General features: G+C 47.5%; 1 protein-coding gene across 4 annotated transcripts in view; it reads left to right on the top strand.

The window, feature by feature from the left end:
- The window catches only part of c41h19orf47 (chromosome 41 C19orf47 homolog), a 40,578-nt gene extending 31,760 nt beyond the window's left edge, over positions 1 to 8,818 (top strand). For all 4 annotated transcript variants that reach the window (XM_078431046.1, XM_078431045.1, XM_078431044.1 and 1 more), the window contains 2 exons: positions 1,236 to 1,306; positions 5,113 to 8,818. In XM_078431046.1, coding sequence (XP_078287172.1) covers positions 1,236 to 1,306; positions 5,113 to 5,652 — 611 coding nt within the window. In that variant the 3' untranslated portion in view covers positions 5,653 to 8,818. The remainder of the gene's footprint in view (positions 1 to 1,235; positions 1,307 to 5,112) is intronic.
- The last annotated feature ends 3,361 nt before the right edge of the window (positions 8,819 to 12,179 follow it).

Genomic DNA, 12,179 nt, shown 5'->3' with positions numbered 1-12,179 from the left:
TTCGGGTCGAGACCCGTCCTCAGACTGGGTCTGAAGAAGGGTCTTGACCCGAAACGTCACCCATTCCTTCGATACCGAGATGCTGCCCGACCCGCTGAGTTACTCCAGCATTTTGTGTCTACCTACCACTTGTATTTAGTGCTGTGTTTAAAAGAAATTCAATGACAACATGTGGATGTTGCTGGAACTCGAGGGCCTGAGCTATAGGGAGAGGTTGGGCAGGCTTGGACTTTATTCCTTGGAGCGCAGGAGGATGAGGGCTGATCTTGTCGAGCCGTATAAAATCATGAGAGGAATAGATAGGGTGAATGCACAGTATATTTTCCCCAGAGTAGGGGGAATAAAGAACCAGAGGACATACGTTTAAGGTGAGAGGGGCAAGATTTAATAGGAACCTGAGGGACAACCTTTTTACTCAGAGGGTGGGGGGGGGTATGGAACAAGCTGCCAGAGGGGTAGTCGAGGCTGGTACTATAACAGCATTTAAGACATTTGGACAGGTACACGGATAGGACAGGTTTGGAGGGATATGGGCCATATGCAGGCAGGTAGGACCAGTGTAGATGGGTCGGCATGGGCAGGTTGGGCCGAAGGGAATGTTTCCGTGTTGTATGACTATTGGTGAGGCTAGTGTTTAATGCCAATCTCTGATTGCCCCTTGGACTGAGTGGCGTATTTAGATATTTCAGAGGGTAATAAAGTCTCTGGGTTGGAGATGTAAAATCTTGACCCAGTCAGGATGAGAGACTTCCCACCTGAAGGGCAGGATTTTAAAACGGTCGCCATCACTGGCTTTTAATTGCAGATTCATTTAATTAATGGGCTTTGAATGGAACAGGTGGCGTGGTGGGATCTGAACCCGGATCAGTGGACCATGTCCAGATCTATGGGTTCCTAGCCCCTATTGTGGCCACTATTCCTGCTTATCCTTGCATCAGACATAACTAAGCTTCAAAATACTTCAGATACGAACATTTGAAAAAAAATCCTTCACCTGTCCCGCCCCCCTGACATCAGACTGAAGAAGGGTCTCGACCCGAAACGTCACCCATTCCTTCTCTCCTGAGATGCTGCCTGACCCGCTGAGTTACTCCAGCATTTTGTGAATCACATACGAACATTGATTGAATCAAAGTTGTGACCTTGCAAGAAGTTTGTCTTTTCCTGCATGTTTTAAAATGCCCGACGTGATGCCAGTTGCTATTTGTGTTAGTCCTCTGCCGTTTCAATTTCAGGTTTGTCAAGAATGTCAGTGTTCGACAGGCTTGGAGCAGAAACAAAAGCAGACACCACGACCGGAAGCAAGGTGAGTTCTGGTGGAGCTTCCTCCTTTAAAAATGAGCCGATTGTTTAACGTTTAAAAGACACAAAGTGCTGGAGTAACTCAGCGGCTCAGGCAACATCTCTGGAGAACATGGATCGGTGACGTTTAGGGTTGAGGCATTTCATTCTTCATTCTCTTCCCGAAACGTCACCTATCCATGTTCTCCAGAGTTGCTGCCTGACCCGCTGAGTTACTCCAGCACTCTGTGTCCTTTTGTGCATCGACCAGTTCTTTGTTTCTGCAGATTGTTTAACATTGTTGGAGTAACTCGGTGGGTCAGGCAGTATCTCCGGAGTACAGGGATAGGTGATGTTTCTGGTCCCGACACTTCTTCAGGAAGGGTTGATCAGAAGGGGAGGGGTTGGTGAGTGAGCAAGATAGCCCCTAGGATGCACCCCCTTCATTCATCAACCCTGCCCAACCATTCTGAAGAACATTCTCAACTCGAAACGTAGAAATGTTCTCCTGAGATGCTGCCAGACCAGCTGAGCACTTTGTCTCTTTTCTTTCACCAACCAAACCATTCAGTTGGCTTCTGTAAAATTGCCCCAAGTTTGTAGGATGTGAAAGTGGCATAACATCGAACTAGTGAATGTGTGTTTGATTGCAGAGAATTCCACAGATTCACAACTCTCTGGGTGAAAAAAGTTTTTCCTCATCTCAGTCCTAAATGGCCAACCCCTTATTCTTAAACTCCGTAACTCCCTGGTCCACTCGTCCCTTCCTACCCAAACCACCCCATCCCCGGGCACTTTCCCCTGCAACTGCACGAGATGCAACACCTGTCCCTTTACCTCCCCCCTCAACTCCATCCAAGGACCCAAACAGTCTTTCCAGGTGAGACAGAGGTTCACCTGCACCTCCTCCAACCTCATCTATTGCATCCGCTGCTCCAGATGTCAACTTATTTACATCGGCGAAACCAAGCGCAGGCTCGGTGATCGCTTCGCTCAACACCTGCGCTCGGTCCGCGTTGGCCAAACTGATCTCCCGGTGGCTGAGCACTTCAACTCCCCCTCCTATTCCCAGTCTGATCTTTCTGTCATGGGCCTCCTCCAGTGCCATAGTGAGGCCCACCAGAAATTGGAGGAACAGCACCTTATATTTCGCCTGGGCAGCTTGCAGCCCAGCGGTATGAACATCGACTTCTCCCACTTTAGATAGTTCCTTTGTCCCTCTCTTCCCCTCCCCCTTCCCAGTTCTCCCTCTATCTTCCTGTCTCCACCTATATCCTTCCTTTGTCCCGCCCCCCTGACATCAGTCTGAAGAAGGGTCTCGACCCGAAACGTCACCCATTCCACCTCTCCTGAGATGCTGCCTGACCTGCTGAGTTACTCCAGCATATTGTGAATAAATACCTTTGTGTGTGATTGATGGTCGGCGTGGACCTGGTGTGCCAAAGTCAGCATCCTTATCATCTTTTTATATTTCTATACCTCCGTACCCTTCTACCTCCCCATCTGTGACGTCCACCAACATTACTGTTCTGGATTTGATTGCTGGACTTGTGGCATTACATGGAAACATAGAAAATAAATGCAGGAGTAGGCCAATTGGACCTTCAAACCGCCTTTCAATATGATCATGGCTGATCATCCAAAATCAGTAACCCGTTCCTGCTTTCTCCCCATATCCCGTGATTCTATTAGCCCTGAGAGCTCTATCTAACTCTCTCTTGAAGACATCCTGCGAATTGGCCTCCACTGCCTTCTGTGGCAGAGAATTCCACAGATTCACAACTCTCTGGGTGAAAAAAGTTTTTCCTCATCTCAGTCCTAAATGGCCGACCCCTTATTCTTAAACACAGCCTGAAGAAGGGTCTCGACCCGAAACGTCACCTATTCCTTCTCTCCTGAGATGCTGCCTGACCTGCTGAGTTACTCCAGCATTTTGTGAATAAATACCTTCGATTTGTACCAGCATCTGCAGTTATTTTCTTATACTTACCTTATTCTTAAACTGTGACCCCCTGGTTCTGGGCTCCCCCAACATCGGGAACATTTTTCCTGCATCTAGCCTGTCAGAATCAGAATTACCTTTATTGTCATCCAAAAAAAACAAGTCTTTTGGACGAGATTTCATCACCTACAGTCCAACAATAAGAGCAATAAAATGAGCAATTACACACACAATCACAAACCAACACAAAACAAAAAAAGAAACGTCCATCACAGTGAGTCCCTTAATACAATACAATCCTTTAAGAATGTTATATGCTTCTATAAGATCCCCTCTCATCCATCTAAATTCCAGTGAATACAAGCCCAGTTGAGTCATTCTATCATCATATGTCAGTCCCGCCATCCCAGGAATTAACCTGGCGAACCTATGCTGCACTCCCTCAATAGGCATTGAAACCAAACTGCACTGTTGAACTCAAGCACAGACTTTGAACGTCATCATCTTCGGCTCCCTGCACTTTTCTTCCCAAACGTTTCCATTTTCTTTACTGAGAGAAGTTGCTGGAGTATTTTTCTCACAAGTGCCATGTCCACTGCAGTTTAAATGGACCCTAAAGTGAGTTTGTAGTGTTCTGCGTATGTCACCTAGGGTTGCCAACTTCCTCATTCCCAAATACGGGACAAAGGGTGATGACACCCATCCAGCGGCCACGTGCTCCCGCTCCACCAATGGCTGCCGCCATTGGTGGAGCGGGAGCACGTGGCCGCCGGCTGGGTGAGGTCACGTGGGCCGCCGGGCGGTGACGTCACCCTTTTTCCCTTATTTGGGAGTGAGGAAGTTGGCAACCCTACTAATACGCGACAAGGGCGGTCCCATATGGGACAGACCAATTTAGACCAAAATACAGGATGTCCCGGCTAATACGGGACAGTTGGCAACCCTAGTGTCACCATAGGCCCCACCCTACTTGTTTTTTTTGTTTCGTTAAGACTCGCATAATGGAAACAGCCCCTTCGGCCCAGTAGAGTCATTGCAGTCTCTCGAGAAACGCACGTGATAGAAACATAGAAAGTAGGTGCAGGAGTAGGCCATTCGGCCCTTCGAGCCTGCACCGCCATTCAATATGATCATGGCTGATCATCCAACTCAGTATCCCGTACCTGCCTTCTCTCCATACCCCCTGATCCCTTTAGCCACAAGGGCCACATCTAACTCCCTCTTAAATATAGCCAATGAACTGGCCTCAACTACCTTCTGTGGCAGAGAATTCCACAGATTCACCACTCTCTGTGTGAAAAAAAACTTTCTCATCTCGGTCCTAAAAGACTTCCCCCTTATCCTTAAACTGTGACCCCTTGTTCTGGACTTCCCCAACATCGGGAACAATCTTCCTGCATCTAGCCTGTCCAACCCCTTAAGAATTTTGTAAGTTTCTATATGATCCCCCCTCAATCTTCTAAATTCCAGTGATCACGGGGAGAACGTGCAAACTCCATACACAGACAGCGCCCGTGATCGGGATTGAACTCAGGTCTCGGGCGCCGTGAGGCAGCGGCTCTACCCGCTGTGCCATCCTGGACCTTTGAGAGTGGCACGTGTTTGGTGACAATACCTTGCTGTGGATCACCAGCGGGTGAGCAGAACAGAGAGCACCCGTTGTCAGGATTGATCCTGGCTTTCTGACACAGCGAGGGGAAAGCGCTGGGGGTGGGGTCTGGGCAGTTGGACAGATGCCGAATGAATTGTTTAGCCATGTTCTCCCTCCAGAGAGACTGCCTGACCCACCGAGTTGCTCCAACAATGTTAAACAATCTGCGTAAACAAAGACCTGGTTAAATTGTTCAGCCATTACTGGAGGTGTTGCTGACGTTCTGGTTGTGTCTCAGCCGACAGGAGTGTTCAGCCGTCTGGGCGAAGTTGTGAGTCAGAGGAAGGAGAGCAGCGATGAGGAGGAGGTTGGCTCGGTGCTTCAGTACGCCGGCGTTTTGAAGAGAGCCCAGTCGGCCCTCGTGCCCGAGAGCCCCAAGCCCCCGCTCGGCGTCAAGGGGAGAACCGGGACCGCCAACACCAAGGCCGCCGTCACCACCATCAGGAGACTGGCCGTCCCCAAGGCCGGCGCCGCGCCCGGCAAGAGCGGCCAGGTCCCCCGGTCAGCGCCCCAGCACCGGCTGCAGTCGGCGGCCCCGGCCAAGGTCAGCATCCGGCACCGGCTGGGCAAGGCCGCCCCGGCCGAAGCCGACACTCAGGACAACAAGGTGACCAGCACCAAGAGCCGCAGCAGCCCCGAGTTCACCGTGACCATCAAGAACACCGCACGGACTCCGGTCTCCACCAAAGTGACCAGCAGCACAGAGGGCCGCCTGGCCCAGATGGACTCCACGGGGACTGTCAGCGTCTTTGAGCGGTTGGGGAAGAAGCTAAAGTAGCCGGGAACTCACCAAAGGCGCGCTCGCTCACCCCTGTATTTGTCTACGTACGTACGGTACCTCTTCAGTCACGGCAACTGTGTGGTTTGGGAAGTTCACAATGACTGTTCTACTCGCTCCCAAAAAAAAGGTTCTGGGATTAACTAACAGCACAAGCATCCCAGTGGGAGAATAATTGGAGCGAACAGGATTTCAATTAGCATTTAGGCTTTGTTTGATAATTTATTCAGGGCCCTCTTTTATTTGTGTTGGTGGGAGGGTGTGGGCGCTTTAAAAAAAAAAGGGGATAGTAAATTTGATGCAGGTATTTTGTACGTGATCACTGCGATCATTGCCGAAGTTTAGACGTCGCCTCGGTGTCCACCAAGTCTTTGCCACCCTGGCATCTACTAGGGGGTTTTATTCAGCATTTTTACGTGGTGCAGTGTGGTTACAGTCACTAATTTAATGAACCCTGTAGGGACTTGGATAATCTGGTTTAGTTGATTCAGGAGCTATTGTTATGAATGCATCTCAGTCATATTGGGGTATCGTGGCGCTGAGCAGACCGTTCGAAGCAGGCTGTTTTACACGCTGATTTTATGCCTTTTAGAGTGTTAAATGCCTAACCATCTGTATTTATAAGCCAACCTTTCTTTCCCAACCGTTCTGTTTTTCATGCTTCTGAGAAGGTATAAAAATTGTTTTAATTCGGCTCTTGTTACCATAGTTTGATTTGTGGATTAGTCTTTGATCAGGTGGCCACTAGCTCTGAGGCTCGGGCTGTCAAGGTGACGTGTTTTACTCAAAACTATTTATTGCGTTTAGTCCACGTGGAATGGCCGGTCCCAGCAAGGAACGTTCCGGAAAGGGAAATCGAAATCAGGTTTGGTTCAGTTTAGTATTGGGATACAGCGCGAAAACAGGTCCTTCAACCCACCGAGGCCAGTGGTCACCCATACACTAGTTCTATCCTACACACTAGGGACAATTCATACAGTCAAGTCTACTGGCTGATCTATCGCTTCTTCCTAACCCCATTCTCCAGCCTTCTCCCCATAACCTTTAAACAATTACTCATCAATTAACCTACAAACCAGGACTTTGGAGAGTGGGAGGAAACCGGAGCACCCAGAGGAAACCAACGTGGTCAGAGGGAGAACGGGCAAACTCCACACACAGAGGTCAGGATCGAACCTATGAACTGGCGCTGTGAGGCAGCAGGTCTACCAGCTGCACCGCTATGACAGCCTCATTTAGTGCTGAACCCAGTTAAATAGGTTGCATTCAAAATATTTTCAGGAACCATATTGTCACATTCATATAGCGTTCATGAGATTGCAAAGTTACTGATAATGCAAAGATTGATTACAGTGTGCACTTCTGTAATGAAATCACTTTAAATTAAAGAAAACTGTGTTTCTTAATTGGAGTTGGATGCAGAGGCTGATATTTTGGGTGTCACTGTCCACACTGCAGAGGGTAGATGGGGAGGAACCGTGAAGAAGGGTCTCAACCCGAAACGTCACCCATTCCTTCTCTCCAGAGATGCTGCCTGTCTCGCTGAGATACTCCAGCACTCTGTGCCAAGGAACCCTGAACAATCTCCAAGCTCCCAGTCCAATTTATTAACAAAGATTCTTCTGTGCAATTTCTTTTGTACATTTGGGTAATATTGGAACTATCAATGTTACAGAAAGCGTGATGAATAAAAATTTAGTATGCCGATCTGATCATTAAAGTTCCAAGTGAGTTTTATATACAGGCTCTCCCAGACGCATGTTCTGTGAACCTTTACGTAAGTCAGCTTTTATGTAAGTAGGAATCACCAACCCCATCCACTGCCCGAAAGAACTCATTAAGAACATTAACTGTTTCATTGACGTCCTGGGCACTTTCTGCAGCCCACAGCATTCTGGGTAAACATCACCGCCATTACTGCCTTCAGTTGGGCCACTTTCAGTGGAGGGCGGCCTTCTGGCTAAACATTGCTGCCACTACCTCATTGAAACTTACCGAATAGTGAGAGGCCGGGATAGAGTGGATGTGGAGAGGATGTTTCCACCAGTGGGAGAGTCTAGGACCAAGGGCCATAGCTGCAGAATAAATGGACGTATCTTTGGAAAGGAGTAATTTCTTTAGTCAGAGGGTGGTGGTTCTGTGGAGTTCATTGCCCCGGGTGGCTGTGGAGTCCAAGTCAATGGATATTTGAATGGCAGAGATAGATAGATTCTAGATTCGTACGGGTGTCGGGGGTTATGGGGAGAATGGGGTTAAGAGGGAGAGATAGATCAGCCATGATTGAATGGCGGAGTAGATGGGCCAAATGGCCTAACTACTCCAATCCCTTATGATATGAGCTGATGACATGCATCTTTCGAATTTCATCCCAACCATTTCAACAAGCAAAAATCTGCAAATTCTGGAAGATTTTGAACAATGTTCCATCTGTGGAATTCTCTGCCTCAGAAGGCAGTGGAGGCTAAGTCTCTGAATGCATTCAAGAGAGAGCTAGATAGAGCTCTTAAGGATAGCGGAGTCAGGGGGTATGGGGAGAAGGCAGGAACGGGGTACTGATTGAGAATGATCAGCCATGATCACATTGAATGGCGTTGCTGGCTCGAAGGGCCGAATGGCCTCCTCCTGCACCTATTGTCTATTGTTTATACACACTTTATCCTGGTTCTTGAATTTGAGCCAAGAGTGGCTGAGGTTTGTGGCACCGTGGCGCAGCAGTAGAGTTGCTGCCGTACAGCACCAGAGACCTGGGTACAATCCTGACCATGGGTGCTGTCTGTACAGAGTTTGTACATTCTCCCCATGACTTGCATGGGTTTTCTCCGGGTGCTCCGGTTTCCTACCACGCTCCAAAGACTTAACAGGTTGTAGGTTAACGAGCTTCCATAAAATTGTGAATTTGTACCTAGTGTGTGTAGGATAGTGTAAGTGTGCTGGTCAGCACAGACTCTGTAGGCCAAAGGGCCTGTTTCCGTACTGTATCGCAAAACTAAATTAAACTAAATTAAAAAATAACATCATCACAATATAATTTGACCCGAAACATTAACTTTGTTTCTCTTTTCACAGATGATGCCTGACCTGCTGAGCATTTCCAGTAATTTCTCCCTTTTACTGTCTGAAATTATGTTTACATTTATAATTAAATGAGTCATTAGTCTTGTTGAAAGCAGCTTTGACTGGATACGTTCTCATTCATCTGTCAGTGGCCATTATCCAAATGAATTAGATGCCCAACAGGTTTGTTTCGATTAGTTTAGAGACACAGCACAGAAACAGCCATTCGGCCCACCGTGTCTGCACCGACCATCGATCCTACCACACTAACACTATCCCACACACACTAGGGACAGTTTACAATTATACGAAGCCAATTAACCTACAAACCTGCATGTCTTTGGAATGTAGGGGGAAGCCGAAGATCTCGGAGAAAACCTACACCTGTCACGGGGAGAACGTACAAACTCTGTACAGACGGCACCCGTAGTCAGGATTGTTTAGTTTAGAGATGCAGCGTGGAAACAGGCCCTGCTGTATACTTTGATAGCCTTCCTCACAGTCAGGGACCCCAGCAATCTTGGCGTCATCTGCAAACTTGCAACCCATGTATGTCTACGATCACCTGAGGGACCAATACAGTGGTGGTGGATCTGTGGAACTCTTTGCCACAGAAGGCTGCAGAGGCCAAGTCAGTGGATATTTTTAAGGCAGAGACGGATAGATTCTTGATTAGTGCAGGTGTCGGCAGTTGTGAGGAGAAGGCGGGAGAATGGGTTTAGGAGGGAGAGATAGATCAGCCACGATTGAAGGGCGGAGGAGACTTGATGGGCTGAATGGCCTAATTCTACTCCTATCACCTTTATGACCTTGTGAACATATTCTGTTGTGCTGCAGCAAGTAAGAATTTCATTGTTCTGTCTGGGACATATGACAATAAAACAGTCTTGACTTGACATCTGACAAATGGCACAGACTCTGGTGAAATATAGCCCAGATATTTGTGATGCGTCTGTGGAGTATAGCTTAGGTTTAGCTTTGTTATTGTCACGTACCGAGGTACTGTGAAAAGCTTGGTTGCATGCTATCCAAACTGATCGGATTTACCGTACATGGACAAGTACAATGGATAGAGCAAAAGGCACGTTGTAAAATATTAAATCAAACTCCTGGGCTGATTGATTTAAGACCTGCGATAACCAATCCAAAGTGAATCATAACACTAATGGCTCAAGGTTGAGCCAGGAGATAGCAAAAGAAGGAGTGTTGGTTTATTTAATAAAAAACGATCTCAAAATGATTCAGGGCTGTGCCCTGATATAGTGAACAATTGGGTGATGCCTTCTCGTGTTACTGAGCGCAAGGATGCTGCCTTGAAGCTCATGAGAATCATCAGCCAAATGCTGTGTAATCCTTCCATGGTGATCGACATTTTGTGAAACGTCAACATGCCTGTTACTTGACAGCTGAACTTTCGCTGCTGGTCAAAAGTGTTTTATAGTCATGTGTCCCAAACAGAACAATGAAATTACTACGCGTGTAAGAAGGAACTGCAGTCCTGTAGTTTTTCATTTGCTGAGGTGGTCATTTCATTGACGATAGACACAAAATGCTGGAGTAACTCAGCGGGTCAAGGAGCATTTCTGGAGATGAGGAATAAGTGACGTTTCAGGTCGAAACTCTTCTTTAGACTGAGAGTCGACAGGAGATGCTGCCTGACCTGCTAAGTTACTCCAGCATTTTGTGTCTACAATGAAATTACTACATCAGGACATGAAATACTACATCAGCACTGCAGAGGCTACACCATTGTCATTCGTCATAAGGAATCGGAGTAGAATTAGGCCATTCGGCCCATCAAGTCTATTCCGCATTCAATCATGGCTGATCCATCTCTCCCTCCTAACCCCATTCTCTTGCCATCTCCCCATAACCTCTGACACCCGTACTAATCAAGAATCTATCTCTGCCTTAAAAATATCCACCGACTGGGCCTCCACAGCCTTCTGTGGCAAAGAATTCCAGAGATTCACCGCTCTCTGATGAAAGAACTGGATAGGAAAAAAAAGTTGCACATGCTGGTTTAAATCGAAGGCAGACACAAATTGCTGGAGTAACTCAGCGGGTCAGGCAGCATCTCTGGAGAGAAGGAATGGGTGACGTTTTGGGTCGAGACCCTTCAGAAGTCTGAAGAAGGGTCTCGACCTGAAACTTTACCCATTCCTTCTCTCCCGAGATGCTGCCTGACCCGCTGAGTTATTCCAGCATTTTGTGTGTACCTAAAGATCTAGATACCTGGTTTTCACAATTCTGTCCCCAGCTCCCCAGAAAACGTCAAAAGTCCTCAACAAAGTATATGACTGGAAAAACATTTAACTGAGCCAGGGATTACATTGCTGTGGAGCCCTGGATCATTAATCAGGAGATACAAGTGCAAATCCCACCAGATTTCATTGAGTCATACAGCGTAGAAAACAGGCCATTCAGCCAAACCTGCCCACACCATCCAACATGCCCCATCTACACTAGTCCCACCTGCCTGCGTTTTGGCCCACATCCCTCTAAACCTGGCCTATCCAAGTCCCTGTCTAAATGTTTCTTAAATGTTGCAACAGTACCCAAGTCATGTGAACGCCAATTAAAATCTGGATGCAGATATCACTGAGGAAGCAAAATTAACCTTCCATGAGGATGGGCCACAGATTAGGTGACAACAAATGTCGCTCATACCTTCTCTCAAAGATACTGCCAGTCCCGCTGAGTTACTCAAGCATTTTGTGTCTATGTGTAGGATGGAACTGCAGATGCTGGTTTAAATCGAAGGTAGACACGGAAAATGCTGGAGTAACTCAGCGGGACAGGCTGTGTCTCTGGGGAGAAGGAATGGGTGACATTGAAGGAATGGATCAAGACCCTCCTTCATACCAGCCATACCAGAAGGAATGGGTGACGCTTCGGGTCGAGACCCTTCTTCAGTTTGAAACGTCACCCATTCCTTCTCTCCAGAGATGCTGCCTGACCCGCTGAGTTACTCCAGCATTTTGTGTCTACCATCTATATCTGCAGTTGCTTCCTACACCTCGAAGGGTTAAGGAGCGGGGACGGGCTAGATGCAGGCAAAATGTTCCCCATGTTGGGGGAGTCCAGAACCAGGGGTCACACAGTTTAAAAATAAAGGGTCGGCCATTTAGGACTGAGATGAGGAAAAACTTTTTCTCCCAGAGTTGTGAATCTGTGGAATTCGTAGGTTCACTAGGTTAATTCCCGGAATGGCAGGACTGTCATATGTTGAAAGACTGGAGCGACTAGGCTTGTATACACTGGAATTCAGAAGGATGAGAGGAGATCTTATCGAAACGTATAAGATTATTAAGAGGTTGGACACGTTAGGGGCAGGAAACATGTTCCCAATGTTGGGGGAGCCCAGAACCAGGGGCCACACAGTTTAATAATAAGGGGTAGGCCATTTAGAACTGAGATGAGGAAAAACTTTTTCACCCAGAGTTGTGAATCTGTGGAATTCTCTGCCTCAG

This window comes from Rhinoraja longicauda, chromosome 41, assembly GCF_053455715.1.
Source record: "Rhinoraja longicauda isolate Sanriku21f chromosome 41, sRhiLon1.1, whole genome shotgun sequence".
NCBI lineage: Eukaryota > Metazoa > Chordata > Chondrichthyes > Rajiformes > Arhynchobatidae > Rhinoraja > Rhinoraja longicauda.
Note: the sequence above shows the minus strand (reverse complement) of the source record. Positions and strands in the feature narration are given on the sequence as shown.